Here is a 22,508-nt window from a genome sequence, read left to right as displayed (position 1 = left end):
GATTTTTTTTTAATCCATTACGACGGTGAAATCTTACTTTTGGGAATAGAATATTAGGATATCCCTCATTTTGGGCAAACAAATTACGTGATCGGAAATAATTTTGCGACCAAACTATTGTTATGCTTTTTTTTTGGGAGCTAAAGTGGGACAGTTGGAAAGTAACCTGGGGCAGTATATGGTTGTTAAATGCCGATAATTATCCTTTTAAAATAAATATCAAAAGGGTTATATATATATATATATATATTTATTTATTTGAAATTGTTAAAATTAGAAAATATAAAAATTAATTAAATTATAATTTTAATTAAAAATATTATTAATTATAAAAAGATAATATATAGAAAATATATATAGAGAGAGAGAGTTTAATTTATAAATAGCGTAGTATTTTTTAACAGAATTTCACTATACAATTTTAAGTAAGATTGTGATTTTTTGTTATCTAAAATACATTTTTTTAATGCATAAATAGATTCAGCGCCGTGAGAAACCCTTGGGGCACTCTAGTTTTAAAGATTAAACTCAAATTTTTAAAAATATCTGCCCAATTTTAGGTGAAACTAACCAGAAAAAATGGTATGAAAAGAAGTAATTTCATCTATAAATTTAGAATATATATATATATAGATATATATATAACAAGATTCTATGAAGATTCTTATTCTATAAATAAGTTTTGTTACAATGTCATGGCTTAGAATACTAACTACTGTAGCGATCTCAAATAGTTAATAACTCTCCTAACTATCCTAGGTAATAAATAACGAGTTTGGGCATTTGTTCAAAGAAATCACCAAAGATGTTGTATAAAAAAGTTGATACTTATATTTTAGGACCACTTTCACAAGGAATAAAGAGGATTAGTATGTGTATTTCAAATTAGTTGGTAATTGTATCAGTTTCTTGGTCTTGTATGTGGATTATGTGTTGTTCATTGAAAGTTGTAAGGAAATCATTCAGGGTATGAAAATTTACATGTCTTCTAAATTTTACACTAAGGATGTTATTGATTTCATTTTGGGAATGGAAATTAAAAGAAATTGAGAAAATAAGAAAGTTTGGATAAATCAATAGAAGTAGGTCAGGAAAATATTGCTAAGGTGTGGGAAAGTAAATTGGTAAAAGTACATATTCCTATAGGCTTAAAATTATATTATATAGATCAATGTACTAAGACATGGGAAGTGTAAGAGGATATGTCCCATGTTCAATATGCTAGTGTAATTGGTCAGTGATGTATGCAATGGTTTATATTAGACCAGACATTGTGGAGGAGTGGGAGTATTGAGTAGGTAAATGTCAAAACTAAGGAGGGATTAATGGACAACAGTAAAGATAGTTTGAAGATATTTGTGTAGCACTATTTGTTGTGGATTGTGTTACCAAGGAAGGCCAGGAAGCGATAGAGTGTTAGAAATACATGAGTTTGTGCACATAGATTAGGCTAGTGATATGGATTATAGAAGATCTACAAGTGGGTACCTGTTGAACATTATTTGAGGACTAATAAATTGTATGAATAAGAGGTAATTTCTAGTGGCACTCTCAACTACAAATGGTAAATAAATGGAATCCCCTCATGTAAGAAAGGAGGAAGTATGGTTATAGAGATTGTGTTCATGGATTGGATTGGTACAACAAGTTGTAAGGATAGATTGTGACAATCATCGTGCAATATTATTCATATAACTGAGAATGTCATTTTATGAGAAAGCATATTGATGTCTATATCACATTGTGAAAGATATGATTAAAGACAAGAAAGTGCTACTAGTAGAGATGTATATTTTAGAGATGTTGTAGATTCATTAACAAAATCTATGAAAACTAAGGAGTTCTCTTGGTTTGGAAAATCAATTTGGATTGCTAATTTGGATTATTGATCATGTACTGTTGCGGCCCCTTGTATGCAAAGATAACAAAAAGTGGGAGAACACTAGGTATGTGTTATATTCTTTGCATGTCTATCCTCATGCATGATCCATTTGTTTGAGAAAATTTAGGGGGCACAAAGTGGCAGGATATCCCCTGCATGGGGTTTAGGGGTAGTGCCCACAAAATATAAATAATTGGAAAATTTTTTGTGTCCATTTTAAGTGGTTTTCATTGCATGATTTTCCTTTTTAGTATTTTTGTGGAGCATGGTGGTTTATTCCATGGTTTTGTAATTCTAGTTAAAAATTACTTTCATACTATAATCTAGGGTAAATGGATTGGAATTTTATGGATGTCTTAGGATATACATATTCTATTGTAACATTGCGAAGAGTAATATACTAAAAATTCTTCTAGTTCTCCGAGTTTGAGTTTTAAGGGTACAATCTTTGTTTTAATTTATGTGTGCACCATGCGAAATTTTCTATTTTGACTAAGAATTGTTTACAACAATTGACTCTACAAGGTTAAAACCTACATGGTTATGTTCTTAAATTCCAGTCTTAAACACTCTATTCAATTGTGAAACAAGTATAAAGCTAAAGTAATGAAATCCCCTTTCTTGCTAGTGCCTCAATATTTAACATAGTTTAGATGTGGATATCCTTACCTGTATAAGTAGTAGGAGATGATGTGGCATCCATATAATACCATGGTGGTTAACAAGGTACACAACTTACAGGTGACATAAGTTCCAATGAGCTTTGATTGAGTGTGATTTTTACACGATTGGAGAGGTGTTGGTGTGTAGAATAACATCAAGAACCTAAGAGCCTTCCAATGAGCTTTTATTGAGTGTGGTTTTTACACAATTGGAGAGGTGTTGGTGTGCAGAATAACATCAAGAACCTAAGAGCCTTCCAATGAGCTTTTATTGAGTGTGGTTTTTACACAATTGGAGAGGTGTTGGTGTGCAGAATAACATCAAGAACCTAAGTGCTACAGTCACATATTTTTGTCCCCAGAAAATGTTGTTTAATACTTCAAAATGACTTAAGAGGTTTTTAGAACCTAAACTAGCCAATTCCTCTAAAATTTTCACCCATTAAATTGTAAAATAAATGACGAATTATATAATGATCCATTCTAAATTAGACATACATATAGCTTAACATATTTGAATAATTCTAATTAAATGAAAAACTACTATTAAAAACTACTTTCTCATTTACACATGAAAAACATAATTGGTAGCCCATATAAAAAGCATGATTAATATATAATTGATTTCAAAAAATATATAAATAACCTCTATATGATTTTTTGTTATTTTATCCCAACTTTATTAGCATCCCTTCTTCAAATTGTATAGGATCTCACGGTAAACGTAGGAGTATTGTGATGGCCTCCAGCGGCACCATAGCATGAGTTCATAATCGAGATGTGTATTCTCTACATATTACACTATAGAGATAATTACTCAACTCCAACGACCAATATCTCCAATAAACGAGATACAGTTTCTGAAATAATTTTGACTAAATATTTGTAATATTTATTAGTTTATGTTTTTGATTGAGTGAGCATTTTGATTTTTAAATAAATGAGTGAAAAAAATTTGATTTCAAAAAAATATTCTCCATATGATATGATATAAAAAAATATTTAAAAAAAAAAATCAGTTTCAAATAAAAAAATTACAAATTTAACTTAAAATTCATTTACTTCACCATATAGTTAAGTTGGTCTCCAAGCACCATCATGTATTGGTAACAGCCCATTTGTTTGACTATTACAGGCTGCATTGTTTGTGACAACGGCAGAAACTAGGTTGTGAAGCTTCATATTGTGCTTTATATCAATACTCTTTAATTGTATTTTTATATATTATTTTATATATATTCTCTTTAAAATTGACATATAAATATCAGTACTCTCTTTTATATCTAAACCATTCTATGGTTCTGAATTTAAGCAAAATTACGATGTGAAGGTCTCGACAATGAAAATTGTAAGCATACTCCAGAACGTGGATAGAATTCTTAACCCGTGTACAGATGGTAGTGCAGAGTTCCATAGATTTTAATGAAAAAGAATTGCAGTTACGGAACTTGATTAGATCTGTTCCAAGTTGGGAAAGTCAATGCATAGCCCCATAAAATCAACAATAAATTTGTTAAATTCATTTAGGTTTTGTGTAATATGTTTAATCGACCTAGAAATTCGTATTGAGTTCGTTTTCGACTGTCTCAGAAATATTTAAAAACAAAAAACAAACAGTTAACCCGAAATTAACCCCAAATAATTAACCAGAAATTCTACAAGGGAGATTGAAGTCTACGTGATTGTATCCATTACCTAATCGGAAAATTGTTGGCCACGCTCTTCGCCGATTGACCCTTTCATGCGGCGACGAGAAGTTTTAAAGTGGCTCACATTCATCACGCCCACCTATCTGTCAAACGCTTTGAACAAAAGCAACCTCTGGTTTGCACTATGATCGTCTGTCGGTAGACTCCTAGCATGTGCCCGGCGGCTAAGGATTCCTTAAGGAGGTCCGCAATTCTGGTTGCTATGACCCTAATTTGCGTGTCTATATGTATATATATATATTATATATATACACACACGATTGAAGAATTCTGTAACAGTGTGTGGTTTCTATGTAACTCCGTGTTTTGTGGAATAATATTTTTTCATCACAAATCTCACCAAGATCTAGCGTTGTTTTTATTTCCATGGCTCAGCTTAAGAGATTAGCTTCTTTCTGTATGTTCCTTACAGTGTTGCAGGCGTTTTCTCTTCAACCTGCCTTTTCTATGGGCAGGATGCGTAGGAGTCATGCACAGAACCGCTTCTTGGCTTCTCGAAAACTTATTGATGTAGCGAGAGTTATAGTAGTAGCTAAGCAGAAGGGCATGGGCGATTTCACAACGGTCCAGGAAGCCATCAACGCAGTACCAGTTAACAACACGAACCTCATCTTGATTCGTGTTAAACCCGACATTTATAAGTGAGTCATTAATGAATGCCCAGTATTTAATAAGAATAATGATTAGAGCTGAAAGGATTTGCAAGATTTCACCGCAGATAGCAGCCATCTAACTTTGCATGCCTTTTTCATGAAATGAAATTAATCATATACTAAATTATGCATAGAATCGATGCTTTAACGGCGAGAAACTGAAGTGTTAGTGGCTTAATGTGATCAGGGAGAAGGTCACGATTCCTGCAGAGAAACCTTTCATAATTCTGAGTGGGACAACTGCCAACAACACCGTCATCACTTGGAATGATAGTGCTAAATCGACTGGAGGGACATGTTATTCCGCAACGGTGTCCGTATTTGCATCAGATTTCATGGCGAGATATATCACAATCCAGGTATTTCGTTATTAAATAAAAAATAATTACTGTATATTAGATCATAGTCACCACAATTTATTGAAAAGAAGGGCGGTGTGGTGCAGAATTCATATGGTCCCGGCGATCAAGCTGTGGCGCTAAGGATTTCAGGAGATCGCTCTGCATTTTACGGATGCAGATTTCTTGGTTATCAAGACACTGTGTTGGATGACAGTGGGAGGCATTACTTCAAAAACTGTTTTATTGAAGGCGCCACAGATTTCATATGCGGTGATGGACAATCTGTTTATGAGGTAAACTAAATTGAAATCATGCACAGTATTTTCATATTTGTTTTGGTTTCAGAGTTTATAACTGATCAAGATTGTGATGGTTGTTGGGTATTTTTGATGCAAAATACCAAAAACAAACAATATAAAACACAACAGAGGCAATGCTCTGTTTCTACCTTTCCAGGATCTTTTGTGCACAGGGAAGCTTTATAAAAATTACTGAGGAACAGAGGATTTCACCACCATAATAACATTTCTATTCAAAAATATATTGCCTCATACATATTCATCCTCTGTTACTGAGAGGGATTCACCACAAGAAAAACATTCAACAAAAACATTTACTCTACTTTCACCTCAGAATTCACTGAGCTGGGTTTACTGCTGTAAATCCCCTTTTACATTCACTGCAGTGAAAAACACTTTACTGCTGTAATAAAAATTTACATATGCATACAAATGCGCTCCACCATTTTCCTTATGCACTGCTGTGCAAAACCACACATGGTTTTTCGCTACACCTCTATTTTACGATGGCCAACACAAAAACATTATGTCCCATGTGCCAAACAAAACAAAGATGCAGAGCTCGTTTTTCACTGCTCCTTCGTTCCTTTTACAATAGTCAATGCACGAGCCCTTTTCATTTTTTGAAAACAAAATAAAAAAAACACGATTACTTTTACGTGCCGTAAATATTTTTAACACCCATGCCTTTCTTTAAATGCACCATACCTCTGATACATATAAAAACATTAAAATTTAAATCACCTACCAAACTCAAAAATTTAATCCACGCAAGCCTTTTAATGCACCTCGTATGCAGCTTTGGTGGACCAACGGTGGAGAGCGATGGAGTAAATCCGACGGTGGATAACGATATCGGAAGCCACTTTAATGCTGAGCTTTACCTCCCGATATGTCAGAGATGCTGATGTCAGGTGAGAGCCACGCGTCTTCACCAAATCGCATCGGAGCCAAAAATACGGAAACTGCTTTTCGCTGGATGGCGGTGCGATATCCCTCAAGCTGGTTTGTGGTTTCATGCTGGCGGTTTTGGGGAGCGCAGTACGGCTGCGTTGAAATTACATTTTCAACACTCCCCTTTAATTTCAACTGCTGGACATTCGGTCATACCGAGACACTTCCTCAAAAATTCAAAGCTCTTCTGATCCAGTGGCTTTGTCAAGATGTCTGCAACCTGTTCTTGAGTCCTGCAATGTTCTAAGACAATTTCTCAATTGTTCACCAATTCTCTGATGTAGTGAAACCTTGTATCAATGTGTTTCATTCTCTTATGAAACACTGAATTCTTTGACAATGCAATAGCTGAGCTATTGTCACAAAAGATCACTGTCGCTTTTGCCTGCTCTTGGCCTAAGCTTCTCAACATTCTTCTCATCCACACTGCTTGACATGTTGCTGCTGTAGCTACCACATATTCAGCCTCTGCTGTAGACAATGCTACAATGGACTGCTTCTTAGAAGCCCATGAAATGGCTCCTGAACCCATATGAAAAACATAACCGGAAGTGCTTTTCCGATCATCTACACTTCCAGCCCAATCACTGTCAGTGTATCCAACCAAATCTGAATGTTCTGAGGCATGATATAAAATTCCAAACATTTTGGTACCTTTGACATACCTCAAAATTCTCTTTGCTGCCTGCCAATGTGTCTCCTTCGGCCTCTCCATGAACCTAGAAATTAAACTAACAGCATACATTAAATCAGGCCTAGTCGTTGTTAAATACATAAGGCTGCCCACTATGCTTTTGTACAGGCTAGGATCAAAATCCTTGCTGTTGTCCTCTCTGCTGAGCTTTAATCCCATCACTGTGGGAGTGATTGCTGCCTTGCATTCTTCCATCTTAAATCTGCCCAAAACTTGATTTACATATCTTGCTTGAGATATAAAAATTCCTTTTTCATTTTGATCTACTTCTATGCCTAAGAAGTATCTCAACAAACCCATGTCAGTCATTTCAAATTCATCCTTCATGACTGATTTAAAATTCTCAATAAGATAAATATCATTTCCAGTGAAAATAACATCATCTACATACAAGACAACAATTAAAATTTTACCATCCTTTTCCTTGATGTAGACTGTGGGCTCTCCTTCACACTTGTCAAATTCATTATCCAATAGATATGAATCTATTCTGCTGTACCATGCTCTTGGCGCTTGCTTCAGCCCATAAAGAGCTTTCTTCAATTTGCACACTTTGTGCTCTTTACCTTTCTTCTCATATCCGAGAGGCTGTTCCACATAGACCTCTTCCATTAACACTCCATTTAGGAATGCTGATTTCACATCCATTTGGTAGACTTTCCATTTGTTTTGTGCTGCTATGGACAGCACTGCTCTCACGGTTTCCATCCTTGCAACCGGTGCGAAAGTCTCCTCATAATCTCTCCCATACTGCTGCTTGTACCCCTTGACAACCAGCCTTGCCTTGTGCCTTTCTATCTTGCCTTCAGCATTGCTCTTGGTCTTGTAGACCCATTTCACACCAATGACTTCTTTGCCTTTTGGTAGCTCAACCAAATCCCATGTTTTGTTTCTCTCTATGGCATTCATCTCCTCATCCATAGCTTCTATCCATTTCCTATCTTTAATTGCATCTTCGAAATGAATAGGATCATCAACATGACAATACAAGGCAAACAAAGAATTCATTCCTTCATCATAAATGTCACTTAAATTTCTAAACTTCTTACCTCTTTCACTTGGTGTGCAAGTGCTTGAAGATGCACTTGAATTTCCTCCTTGTGGTGTGCTTGGAAAAGCACTCTCATTGATCCTCAATGGTGTACCTTGCTGTCCTTGTGTTGGCGCTACTGTTTGGGGATTCATTTCAGCCACCTCCTCTTCATCTTCATCATGAAACAAACAGTTTTTAACATTCACTGTTTTCTCTATGCTTCCATCCCAAGCTTCCTCTTCAATGAATTGAACATCCCTGCTGACAAAGAACTTCTTGGTCGATGGAATGTACAGCCTGTAGGCTTTGGATTCATCACTGTATCCAATGAAGATGCATTTCTCCCCTTTGCTGTCCAACTTCCTCCTTAGCTGATCCGGAATGTGTGCATAGGCCACACACCCAAAAACTCTCATGTGGGTGACTCCTTGCTTTCTCCCACTCCATGCCTCTTCTGGCACTTTGTTCATGACTGCTTTTGTAGGACACCTGTTCAAAATATAAACTGCACAATGTACAGCTTCAGCCCAATACTCATTTGGCAAATTCTTTGCCTTCAACATGCTCCTTGCCATCTCCATGATGGTTCTGTTTTTCCTTTCAGCAACTCCATTTTGCTGCGGAGTGTACCGAGTTGTGAACTATTTATGTATTCCATTTTCTCTACAAAACTTTAGGAATTCATTTGAGATATACTCACCTCCTCTATCAGTTCTCAATACTTTTATGTGCAGCCCGCTTTGGTTCTCCACAAGTGCTTTGAAATTTTGGAATTTCTCAAAGACTTCACTTTTGTTCTTGAGGAAATATATCCAAGTCTTTCTTGTAAAATCATCAATGAATGTCAAGAAATATAGGCTGCCAGTTAATGATGGAGCTTGCATTGGTCCACACAAATCTGAATGGATAATCTCTAAGGGTGTCTTTGCCCTTATGCTCTTCCCTGATGGAAAACTTTCTCTGTGTTGTTTTCCCAAAATGCAGCCTTCACATAGGCTGTCCGGTTTCTCTATCAATGGTAATCCCTTTACCATTCCTTTTCTGCTCAATAAGTTTAGACCTCCAAAATTTAGATGCCCGAATCTCAAGTGCCATAACCAGTTCTCATCCTTTGGCACGCTTTGGAAGGCCTCTTGGGTGACTGCTGCCATTTCCCTTTTGTTCTTCATGTCTGCCCTAATCCGGAGAGGGAACATCCTGTTCCTTGTCATCTTCACTTCAGCAATGCATCTTTTGCTGGGTGGTATATCCATGATGGTGCACACATCATTTACAAAGTAAACATTGTAACCCTTTTGGACAAGCTGTCCAATACTCAAGAGGTTACATCTCATTCCGGGGACATAGTAGACATCTGCTATGGTTTTCCTTTCTCCTTGTTTTGTAAATATTTTTACCTCCCCTTTTCCCATAACAGACACTTTACTATCAGTTCCTAGTGTGACCTCTGACTTCAAGTTTTGATTTAAGGCTGAGAAGAGGGCAATGTTTCCTGTCATATGGTTGCTGCAACCTAAGTCTAAAAACCATATGTCTTCACTATGTGTTTCAGCCATGTTACAAGCTAACATGAAATTTTCTTGACTGCTGTTTTCTCTTGTAACATTTGCATTTTGTCTGCTGTTCTTATCATGTTGTTTCTTTCTACAATCACTAGCATAATGTCCATACTTTTTGCAGTAATAGCACTGAACATTAGATTTATCATACCTTTGTCCTTGAGCCTGATACTGATCTCTTTATTGGCTGCTGCCTTGACCTTGGTTCTGATTTGGATTGCTGCCTCTTCCTTGTGCATTTGATGGGCTGTTCCTTCCACCTCTGTTCTGGCTTCTGCCTCTTCCTCTTTTGTTTCCTCTGCCTTGACCTCTTCCTCTTCCAAAGGACATCTGGGTCTTGAAGGCTTGCTCAAGAGATGAGTTTTCATTCCTACTCAACCTCTGCTCATGTGTTATCAGTGATGCATGTAGCTCATCAACTGAATAGTTTGAGAGATCCTTTGTCTCTTCAATGGCGGTGACTATGGCATCAAACCTTGAGGGTAAGACCCTCAATATTTTCTCCACTATTCTTCTATCTTCAATTGTTTCTCCATGAGTTCTCATTTGTGTGATTACACCAATCACATGAGTGAAGAATGATTCAATGTTGTCTGACTCCTTCATGTTCAAGTTTTCAAAATCCTTTCTCAGCAATTGTAGTTTTGCTGTCTTCACTCTCTCCATGCCTTGATAGGCTGTCTTGAGGGTTTGCCATGCTTCATTTGATGTTTTAGCTGCTGCTATCCTTGGAAATATACTCTGGTCTACTGCTAGATGCAACAATAAAATGGCCTTTGCATCCTTCTTCCTATTGCTCTTCAGGAGATCTCTCTCTCCCTGAGTTAATGCATTGAACTCAGTTTCATCTGCTGGTTCTTCAAAACCATCTTCAACTATTTCCCATAAATCTTGAGAGGCAAACAGGGCTCTCATAGTTATTGACCAGTAGTCATAGTTCTTCCCATTAAACTGTGGGAGCTGGGTGTTAAACATACCCATACCAGTGCTTGTGCTAGCCATTCCTTGACTGTGTATGTTTAAAAACAACTGACTGTTTCTTCAGCAACAAAAAAAAAACTTTTGAAATACCTGAATCCTTTGATGTCTGAGTCTTCTGTCTGCCTGAGAAGTTTTGCTGCAGCAACAACCTTCTCCCTTCAGCTTCTTTAACTTCTTTAAAGAGCCTGGTCCTGCTCTGATACCACTGTTGGGTATTTTTGATGCAAAATACCAAAAACAAACAATATAAAACACAACAGAGGCAATGCTCTGTTTCTACCTTTCCAGGATCTTTTGTGCACAGGGAAGCTTTATAAAAATTACTGAGGAACAGAGGATTTCACCACCATAATAACATTTCTATTCAAAAATATATTGCCTCATACATATTCATCCTCTGTTACTAAGAGGGATTCACCACAAGAAAAACATTACAAATGCGCTCCACCATTTTCCTTATGCACTGCTGTGCAAAACCACACATGGTTTTTCGCTACATCTCTATTTTACGATGGCCAACACAAAAACATTATGTCCCATGTGCCAAACAAAACAAAGATTCAGAGCACGTTTTTCACTGCTCCTTTGTTCCTTTTACAATAGTCAATGCACGAGCCCTTTTCATTTTTTGAAAACAAAATAAAAAAAGCACGATTACTTTTACGTGCTGTAAATATTTTTAACACCCATGCCTTTCTTTAAATGCACCATACCTCCGATACATATAAAAACATTAAAATTTAAATCACCTACCAATACTTCTACGGGCACATTAACTACATTATTATTGGCGGTCAAACTCAAAAATTTAATCCACCCAAGCCTTTTAATGCACCTCGTATGCAGCTTTGGTGGACCAACGGTGGAGAGCGATGGAGTAAATCCGACGGTGGATAACGATATCGGAAGCCACTTTAATGCTGAGTTTTACCTCCTGATATGTCAGAGATGCTGATGTCAGGTGAGAGCAACGCGTCTTCACCAAATCGCATCGGAACCAAAAATACGGAAACTGCTTTTCGCTGGATGGCGGTGAGATATCCCTCAAGCTGGTTTGTGGTTTCATGCTGGCGGTTTTGGGGAGCGCAGTACGGCTGCGTTGAAATTACATTTTCAACAATGGTTGAATGTTTATTCGCAGAAATGCCATCTGCATACAATCCCTAAGCTAAATGGTGCAATTACAGCTCAGAGTAGATCCTCTCCTAGTGACGGCACGGGCTACGTCTTTCTAAATTGCAAGATTACGGGCAATGGATTAATGTACCTCGGTAGGGCATGGGGAAGTTATTCGAGAGTTGTGTTTGCTTACACTTACATTGCTGACATCATCTTCCCAGAAGGTTGGGATAATTGGAATGATCCCACCAGACAATCGTAAGCTACTGTTCTCCCAACTCCAGAAAATTTAAAGCACGTCAATAGGTGGACTGTTAGCGTTCAATTCTAATAACATTATTGTTCTTTATTTTCTGTGTAGGACTGTGTTCTATGGGATGTACAAATGCTCTGGACCGGGAGCAAAAGATAAAGGAAGAGTTTCATGGTCACGGAATCTAAGTGATCAGGAGGTTGCACCGTTTTTAACCACCGGTTTCATTGATGGGCAGAATTGGATAAGCGACATACCATCTCACCTTCAGAGAGCTACCAATTTGGTTCCACGACATGGCTGAAGTATCATACCATTAATCTCTGGGTTTTAACACCTGGTTGATCTTTCCAGTTGATATCTGTACGTTAAGCTGCATCCATGGATCATCTCAACCAATTGGATATTGTGATAATCGAAATTCCCCATTGGTCGGTTGCTTTGAATAATTGTTCAGTCACTCATATTCTTTAGCGGTTGCTCACAACGAAAGCGTAGTGGACATTCCCAAAGCGTTTATTCTTTCGTTTGTTATCGTTCCCCGTGCTGGAATTGTTTAACCATTGCTCCATCCACAATTTGTTCATAAAGAACCTTGTATTTTCAATGGTATCCACATCGGCATTCGTGTATTTTTAAAAGTATCCACATCGACATTGATGTAATAACACAATTTATTGGATTATATTTCTCGACATGCGTCCACTTCTAATCCAGGCGGCCTGAATGGATTCTTGTCTATGTTTGTTTCAGACGATTCTTGCTTTCTTAGGCGACAATTCAACGGCGATATGTAAGGATACTTTATCCTTTTTTTGGGATGTCTTATCTACCCGACAAATTGTAATGTGTTTCATTCTTAAACTTCTTTTATGTTACCGAACTTAATTATAAGTCCAACATTGGCTTTAAAATTCCAAGATACCCTAAGCTAAATAGTAGAAGTCCATTGCATTCTTAAACTTTCCTTTATGTTCCTAAACTTAACTCTTAACTTTAGCTTTGAAAGTATCTGGATAAAGGAGTAAATGTTGTTTTAATTAAAAATAATTCGATTATGAATGCAATCATTTTATGGGCAATTTTTAGAAAATCTTTCATTCTTAATGTATACAAAGGTTACAATTATAACATTTCATTCCAATTTTATATTAAATTATTTATTCATTGAATATGTTGTTATTTGATTATTGTGTTTTAGAAATATTATTTGCAATTATTTTGAAAAAAATAATATTAAGAATTTTAATAAATGTTAAAAAGAATTAGTAATAATAGTTAAAATATTTTTCTTTTAATAAATTTATCATAAACATTAAAGATGAAATATCTAAAATTTTAAGATTATTTCTATATTTATGTCAAAATATTATTAATAAAAATATTAAAAAATATATATATATTTTTTTCATATTTAATTAATAATAAAAAAATAAAAAAATTGATGATGGTGGTGGTGATTAACATTCACAAAAATTAATATGGTCTATCGGACTTCAAGAAAGACAGTGATTAAGTAAAGCTCATTCATAGTTGATTTCTATGATCAGAAAGAAGGGAGAGAAACATTCCAAGATTAGTATAGTTTTGTTGACTTAACAAGTCATGAAGGTTTTTAGTGTGGCAAATGTTTTGAAAAAGAGAATGGATGTGAGTAAGGCAAAGGGGTAGATTCTTTTATCCCAAAGTGTTTTGGGAATATACCAGTGCCCAATTTCACTTTGAAGCTTATGAAAATTGGTTCTAGTCTTTGCAATGTTCATTTCTTCTTAGAACTAGTCTAGACAAAAAGATAATTTTGGCTAGCAAGAGTGGGGTTGATCACATGCTTCTAATATCTTAGCTTCATTTTCCCCTCTAACTCCTTATCATCCCACATCTTATCCTTGAATTTGGAAATAAGAGTGATTTTAATATTATCCTTATTCTCAAAGATGATCTCCTCCTTTATCATCCAATGGTTGAGCTAAGATTGGGCATCAATATACCAACCTCACTTGAGCCGGACGTGGGGGTTTTGGCTAGAGTTAGAAGCAATCTTGGGGAGTCTCTTAGCGTCCATGTTGTACAAATTATTCTTGTACATCATATTCTTGAACATAGTCATGCTTTCAATAGCGGGGAGACTAGCTTCAATCAAGAGAATAGGGTAAGGAGTATTTATATCTACATTTTATTTATTGAACATTTATATCCACCATTAGATTATGTTTTGCATTATATCACCGCACCCCCACCATTATACTTTACAGTATATCTTTTGTGCCCTCATATAACATGCTTAATGTTTTTTTCTTTATGTTTTATACAGTCACACGCCATTGTGTTTTGCATTGTATTTCCCTTAACACCCACCCTTGTATAACATGTTTAATTTCTTATCTTTTACATTATTGCCCATACACTCCCACCATTATATTTTTCATTGTATCTCCCCAACCCCACCCTCACATAATATATCTTTCATTATATAATATATTTTGTAATATATCACCCCTACTTAACCATTATGTTTTTCATTCTCTTTCTTTCCCATCTTCCCCTTTCCAAACCAACCAAGTTTCTCCCACCTCTATATTTCCTATCTTTCCCTTTTCTAAACCAACTAAATTTCTTCCCGCACTATTTTTTTACTCTCAAAACTCATAACTTTCCTGATTAAAAATTGGATTCCTATTTCCCTCCATTATTTTTACTTCCGGTCTTTTTCTTTTCCCTTTACATTTATATTGAAACTTTATATATAAAACCTAAAATATTTTTAGAAAATAGTGTATTAAAAATGCAACTATCATAAAACACAACTTATTAAAATTCAAAAATAAAAATCCATTCATTTTCCCACCTCTTTTCACCTTAACTTTTTGTTTTTCCCTTCCATGGTTGAACATATATATTACATTGAAAAGAAAAAGAAATCGACACAAACACTTTAAAATTTAGAAATGTGCCTTGGATTTTGATAAAGCACCAAAAAAAACATATGATTACTAAATCATAGATCCGAATAATACCAAACAAAGTCTAAAAATCAAACCTATGATTACTAAACCATAGATCCAAATAATACAAGACAAAGTCTAAAAATCACAAGGACGAAGTTTAGTCATAAACACTACGATATATTATAATATTGATTATTGATTGGATTCATCATGAATTAGGATACGTCTCAAACCAATCATTATGGAACCCTCATTAGTGCATTTCTCTTTAAATAAATTGTTTTCATCAGGATTGCTGTGTAAAATGGTTAATGGGAACGTGAAAAATTATTTTTTGCTCTTCGTTGAGGTGGGAGGAGAACTACATCAACTTTGTGGTCTATTTTGAACCTACTTTACTTTCCCATTATATGGGTTGTTACAACTTTAATGGATTTTTTCTTACTTGGGCTAAGGTTTATTGCAAATGCTCCTTTCATTTAAAATTTACATGTAATTAATATGTGAAGGTACATTGACACCAGGGTTCATGCACGACTATATTATGGGAAAGTTTGAATTTATTTTTTTATTATTAAATAATATTTCATTCATAAAACATGAGTTGTTTTGATATAAATATTAGAATATCTTTTAGTTAAAATTTCAACTCACATAATTATTTTAATTATTTTTATAATTCTATATCCAATGTTTTCTACACAAATTATTTTCTAACTATGACACCTGTTATTGTTCTTTATCAAACCTTTGACTTTGCTTCCTTCATGGATCAAACTTACCAATACAAGAACCACATGAACCTAATAATGGTTTGACTCCTAAAATGTACCCGACGATTCGGCTTTGCTCGAATAACCCAACCAACGAACGAACCGGAGACCCTAGATGATGATCGAGACCCTGCTGACCGCTTCAACCCTTGCTGCATGCCTTATATCGACCTTGCCCCCCTGACAACCCTCACTCCCTTGGTTTACCATTTCAAGGGCTCTACAATAACTAGATAGACCTTTAGCCCTCACTCGTTATTAACTTGTTATTAATTGCTTAGTCACTACTGCTATTAACCCTTCTATTTATTCTCAGGACGGGATCAGACTTTACTATACTTACTTTTCATGCATCCGCTAGGAATGCTTCATGGGGAGGAAAGGAGGCATCTAGTCATGCACCCTCTCCTCTCACCCTTGCCTTATTCTTGAGTCCAACCTATCCACCTTCAGACCTATATGCCCTAGCTTGGATTCATGAAGCGCCGCTTAGAAGGCACTGCTTAGACCTTGGGCCGGATGGATCAACCTTACGGTTACCTAGGATGTGGAGGAAGTCATGTCCTAACCCATTGGATGAATGAAGCAAGCGCTTAAGAGGGAGGTCAGGGAGATTTGTCCTCTCCCTCACCATATGAATAGTGAGTCCCTCACCATATGAATAGTGAGTCCCTACCGGGCCTACCGGGCCTTTGGTCGAGCCTGCTTGTGCATCCTCGGCGAGCAGCTCCTTTCTGGCGGCCCTTTACTTTGCTTCCTTCATGGGATCAAACTTATCAATACAAGAACCATATGAACCTAATAATGATTTGACTACTAAATGTCACAAATGGGTTTTCCTTTAGAGACGGGACAATATCCTAATCTAATCCTTATTAGGCTTTCCCTCCTAAAAAATGTTTTTTTCCCATGGGTTTTCACCCCATCTATTTTTCTCAACAATCGTGAAAAGGAATGAAGAAATTTTTTGTGTGTTTCCACACATGCCACATATATAACAACTACAAACCATATGTTTCAATGTTTATATATGTTTAAGAACATGTCCGTATAATCTATATTCTTTCCTATGTGATGATAAGAGGTCTCTTCTTCATGATTTTGCTTCATACCGTGGTTGTCTGCACAAATACATTCAGGAAGAAATGGAGTTCCTAGACATCCCCTCTCTCAGTGAAGCATATCGATATGCTGCCAAGATTAAACAAAAATATAAACAAAATAAGCGCAACTTTGGATTTGCAAATCAGAAGTAGGGTAAGAGCACCCCCAAACCACATAACAAGGGACATCGTTAAGGTGGAGAAACCCAGGAAAACCCATCAAAGCCGTAAGAAAAGAATGGCACCACGAAGACAAAGAAGGATACAAGAAAGTGGTGTGAGTTCCACAAGAGCCCCACTCACAACACAAATGAGTGTCACGCGAAGCAGTCATTGGTGATCAAGCTGAAAGCTTCAGAGTCTAATGGATGTTCTGATTATGAGGCAGAACCTAACAAGGGGAACAACAAAAGGAATCAAATTATTGACACAGAACCCAGTGCCACAGTTGCCACCACAAGGTCCAGAAGGTTGAGCCTGAAGATCTAGAGGAGGGGGAGTAGCTCCTCCACTCACAGATGTGGGTGAAGGGTTATTTGTTGTAGCTCATTGTCGACAGTGGGAGACAAAAGAACCTCATTTCAACAGAGGTCATGAATCATTTGGGCTTATCGAACGCACCACACCCGCAGTCATACACCATCGGGTGACTTAATCAAGGATGAGATCTGTGCATCAACCAACAATGTCACCTTGCCTACAACATCAAGCCCTTCATGGATGAGGTACTATGTGATGTTTCTCCTCTTGAATTTTTTGATTTGTTATTAGGCCAACCATACTTATGGAAGCATCATGCTCTGTATGAGTCCAGGCTTTCATTATTATTATTACTTTGGGTGATAAGTTATACATGATACCATAGGTAGCCCTGCCTACTACCATCTCTTTGATATATGATAACCAATGTAGTAAGATCATCTCCTAGACTAGGAAATTTATTTTCTTACCTATTCGCTCTCAAAGTAAGGGGAAGATAGTCGCCACATCCATGGCCCCCATGAAGGGTTCCCCTATGCAAAAAAATTAGGTGGATAATGTCATGGAACAATACAAGGATATATTCTCCTCACCCATAGGGGTACCTTTTTGCTGTCGGTTCAAGAATTCGATCAATCTGACCCCCAAAGCACCTCTACCCAATGGGATGATATATCGCCACTCCATTCTAGAAAATAAAGAAATCAAGAGGCATATCCAAGAGTTGCGGAAAAATTGGCACATATGATCTGAAAATGGGGCTCTATAGGCTTCTTGTCAAGCTTATAAGAACCTCTCCCACTCCAAAGCTGATATATTTCCAACACCTTATGATTAACCAATTGTGAAATTAAAAAGTGCTTGAAATAGGTGTATGCTTGTGTTTGTTTTAAACTATTTATGTGCTTTAAGTTGATTTGCTTAAACTGATATAAAAACATATAACAATGAAATAGTGCAGCAAATAAGCATCACACATAATAGAAATATAATATGGAGTTCACCCAAACCTCTTGGGCTACGTCTCCTTGAGCTCTAGTCAACTCAACTAAGCTCTCTGGGATTATGGCATAATTTCTTTTACAAGCTCCATGCTCAACTCTATAGGTTTACAAACATGACTCTATGGGTTTAGAATACCATCTTATCCTGTTGGTTGTCCATACTCTACAGAAAAATCTAGGCTTCTCTAGAATAGACTCCTTCTATCAGCGCTCTGAGCTATCTTGCTCTAGCTTGCACCAACTCCCTCAGAGTTCATTCACTACCTCTGGAACTCCTTCTTTTGTCTTCAGCACACTCTGGACACCAGCAACAGTTGGATCATTTGATCTCTTTGATGTTCTCTCAGGTCTGGCTCTGGTTTTGGCTCTTAGCTCTTACGAGCTTCTGGTTTCGCTCGACCTCGAAGCGATTCCAAGCTTCTAGTTTTTCTTGACATCCAAACGACTCCAAGCTTCTGAGTCACCCTGACTCCGTAGACTGCCTCCTCTGGGCTCAAACTCAACATTCAAGCATCTCTGAGCCTCTTGGGCTTCTCTGTGATTCACCTGAGTATAATTTTTCCTCTTTGTGTTATCTCTCAGCCTCTGCGTGCGTCCCTTGTCAATCGCGCTCTCTGTGTTTTTGTGGAATCCTCCGACCCTGCGAATCCTCCAGCCATTCCTCTATCTCTCATCATGAGGAATCATTCCCTTGCGGCTCTTCAGCTTTTCGACTGGCTCTCTAGCTCACCGGCTCCATGGCTCTGCATCCGGCCCTCTGGCGCTTTGGCTCTGTGGCTCTGCATCTGGCCAACTGGCTCAGTGGCTCTATGGCTCTCTGCGTATAACACATTCCTGCATCGTTGTTACAAACGCCCACTTATAGCGTGGCAAGGAGAATGGGGACCATTACAAAGAAAATACACAGGGAGCCTCTTTTCGGAACCAATTCCTGAAAATACCACATAATTCCAATACACAGAGAATACTCGGAATTACACTATCGGGTGCAAAATCCAGACTTCAAATAGAATGCAACCACATCTATAAAACTATCGGGTCCGCCATTCCATCGCAAATCACAATTGCATGGCGTATTGGCCAAAAAACCCAATACACAGGAAATAGAAAGTAATCTCGCATTTCCAGATTTCAAATATTATGAAATCGCATTTATGATTCCCATTGGGTCCGCAATTTCTCGTAAGTTGCAGTCAAAATGTGCATTAGCCCTTTGTATCGGGGATCACCGATCGCCTGATCACTGATCACCTTGATCAGATCCTAACCGTTGATTCTGTTCCCCGATCCGACGGTTGTCATGCGATCGCACATCGACCCATCAACATTTCGGCATATCGCAATATCGTTGTCGCAACAGCCCCGGGGGTCTATACATCGTTGATGCCGAACACCGATCCGTCGATCCGCTAATCGCTGATATCGCATGTCGCATATCGCATCGGCATATCGCAATCGGCCCCGCCTGGGTCCCAATATTGCCTACAGCCTACCTCTGACCCAATATATCAGAGATCGCTGATCGGGGGTCCTTCTGCCCTTGCGTTAAGTCCTCCTTTTAACCCTCTGATGCGATTTTTCTCAATGAGCCTTTTAGGCCATTTTTATAAGAATTTTCCTCCTTTTCAAAGGACAATGGAAATCTTCTTTCTGCGATAACTTCTTCATCTGAAGTCCATTTTAGCCCATTCAGGTTGCATTAGATTCAGATTGAAAAGATCTATGCAATGGGACTATTTTCAGAAGCATCCTTTGACTTTAATTTTTGAGTGAAAAGTCATCTAGGATCATTTTTTGATCAACATCTGACCAAGTTCCTCATGTTGTGGGATCTCGATTGTACTTGTATAGAAGAAAGATAAAACGTGAAGACTCTGCATTGATTATCGAGCACTGAAAAAAATCATTGTCAGGGATAGGTATCCAATCCCATTGATTGATTATATTCTTGACCACCTCAAGGGGGGCAAGTATTTTAGTAAGATCAATTTGAAGTATGACTATCATGAGTTGTCAATAGAACCCACAGATATATGGAAGAACACCTTCAAATCCAAGGAGGGCCTTTTTTAGTGGTGGGTCATGCCTTTCGGGTTAACAAATAACCCTCCAACTTTTATGAGGTTGACATATGACATCTTGCAACCCTTCACCAACTCATTCATGGTTGTATATCTAGATGTCATCATCATCTTCAGCAAGAGTTGGGAAGAGAACCTACAACACATTTGATAAGTCCTTCAAACCTTGCAGCAACATACACTATGTGCCAACTTGGAGAAATGCACATTTGGCATGAACCAGGTCCAATATCTAGGCTACATGAGAAAGGCATGCATGTGGATCTAGATAAGATCCAAGTCAATTTGGATTGGCCAACCTCAACCACTCTAATAGAGCTTTGCATTTTTTTTGGCCTTGCCAATTTTTATTGGAGGTTTGCGTTGGGATTCTCTCATATTACTTGGCCTTTGAGTAAGGTTACCAAGGACACTGTGAAAGAAAAATTTTCCTAGTTAGAGTCCCAATAGAAAGCGTTTATTGAGCTAAAGCACCACCTCTGCTCTACACCTGTACTCACATCGCCCAACCTACAATAACCATTTGAAATTGAGTCAGACGCCTCCTATTATGTTATTGGTGCAGTTTTCACCCAACAGGGGCATCCAATGGCCTATCACAGTGGGACACTTTCCTATAGAATTCGAAAATACCCTATGATAAAGAGATGTATTCCATCATGCAAGCATGCCGACAATGGAAACATTACATTCTAGGGAAGGACATGGTCATCCACAAAGATCATTGACCTCTTCAGTTTATCCAGACACAAGGGAAGTCACAGAATGATCGACATCAAAAGTGGGCTACATATATGCAAAAATTCCACTTGAACATTAAATACAAGAAGGACAACACCAATCATGTTGCAGATTGCCTTAGTCGGCCCCTAGTTGCAACACTGACTACCGTTCTCAACTCTTGAGGCCACGAGACCTCTGGATGAACGCAATTGTTTAAAAATCATCCAAAGTTTACTACCACATACCAGATGCTAGTGGATGGAAAGAAAATTCCATATTTCCACCTCCAGGATGCATTATTATGCTACATAGGCCACCTTTTCATTCCTTAAAGTGAGTGTGCCAAGCTGATTTGGGAGGCACGCTATAGTTCGGTCACAAGACTCTTTGGTGTGGAGAAAACTATGGCCATACTATGAAAGTATTTTGATTGGCCAAAAATCTGACAGGACATTGGAAAATATATTTGATTCTGCACTCCCTATGCCATCACCAAGTTAACCATCAAGAAGCAATGCCTACACACTCCTCTACTTACTCCCAACTAGCCTTGGGAATCCATCTCAATGGACTATCTGTGAGGCCACCCTTCTACCAAACATGGTAATGACTATTGTTTTTTGTCCTGGATAAAATTTCTAAGATGACTATATTAGCGGCTTGCAAGAAGAGTATCACAATAATGGACATTGCCAAACTCTTCTTTGAATGAGTATGGTAACATTTTGGAATCCCTTGGACCATTATATCATATCGGGATAACAAGTTCCTGAGAACATTCTTGTCAAGCCTCTAGACATCATTGGACACTATGCTCAATAAGTCGACTGCATTCCATCCCCACACTGATGGCCAGACAAAGGTCGTCTACAAGATGATAGTGCACATACTACGCATGTACAATTCCAAGCATCCACTAACCTGGGATGAAAGCTTTCCTTTTGTGCAGCACAATTATAATAGAGCTCTCCATATCTCGACTGGTCGGAGTCCTTTTCAAGTGGGTTTGAGTTTTTAGCCATATTGTATGATTGATGTTGTCATGCCTCATGCGACTACATAGACATAATCCACACATGTACAATATGAGGCTGATAAAGCAACTTGGTTTATTGAACGCATCCATCACATCTGCCAGCAAGTGCATGACATCTTGGATAAGTCCAATTGCAAGTACAAGAAGTGACATGATCAGCATCAGGTGCTAAACAAGTTTCAGATCGGAAAAAAAGTTTGGTTGCATCTGTGGAAATAATGTCT

At 37.5% G+C, this 22,508-nt stretch overlaps 1 protein-coding gene across 1 annotated transcript; it reads left to right on the top strand.

The window, feature by feature from the left end:
* Nucleotides 1-4,619: 4,619 nt before the first annotated feature.
* On the top strand, nucleotides 4,620-12,443 carry LOC149235476 (putative pectinesterase 11). Its single transcript, XM_089368554.1, has 5 exons — nucleotides 4,620-4,894; nucleotides 5,094-5,265; nucleotides 5,352-5,540; nucleotides 11,909-12,144; nucleotides 12,248-12,443. Exons 1-5 carry the CDS (start codon nucleotides 4,620-4,622, stop codon nucleotides 12,441-12,443), a joined length of 1,068 nt encoding a protein of 355 aa, XP_089224680.1.
* The last annotated feature ends 10,065 nt before the right edge of the window (nucleotides 12,444-22,508 follow it).

The sequence above is a fragment of the Pinus tabuliformis genome, chromosome 8, assembly GCF_031772625.1.
Source record: "Pinus tabuliformis cultivar Carrire ecotype Pingquan chromosome 8, CPIR1, whole genome shotgun sequence".
NCBI lineage: Eukaryota > Viridiplantae > Streptophyta > Pinopsida > Pinales > Pinaceae > Pinus > Pinus tabuliformis.
This window is presented reverse-complemented; position numbering and strand designations above follow the sequence as displayed.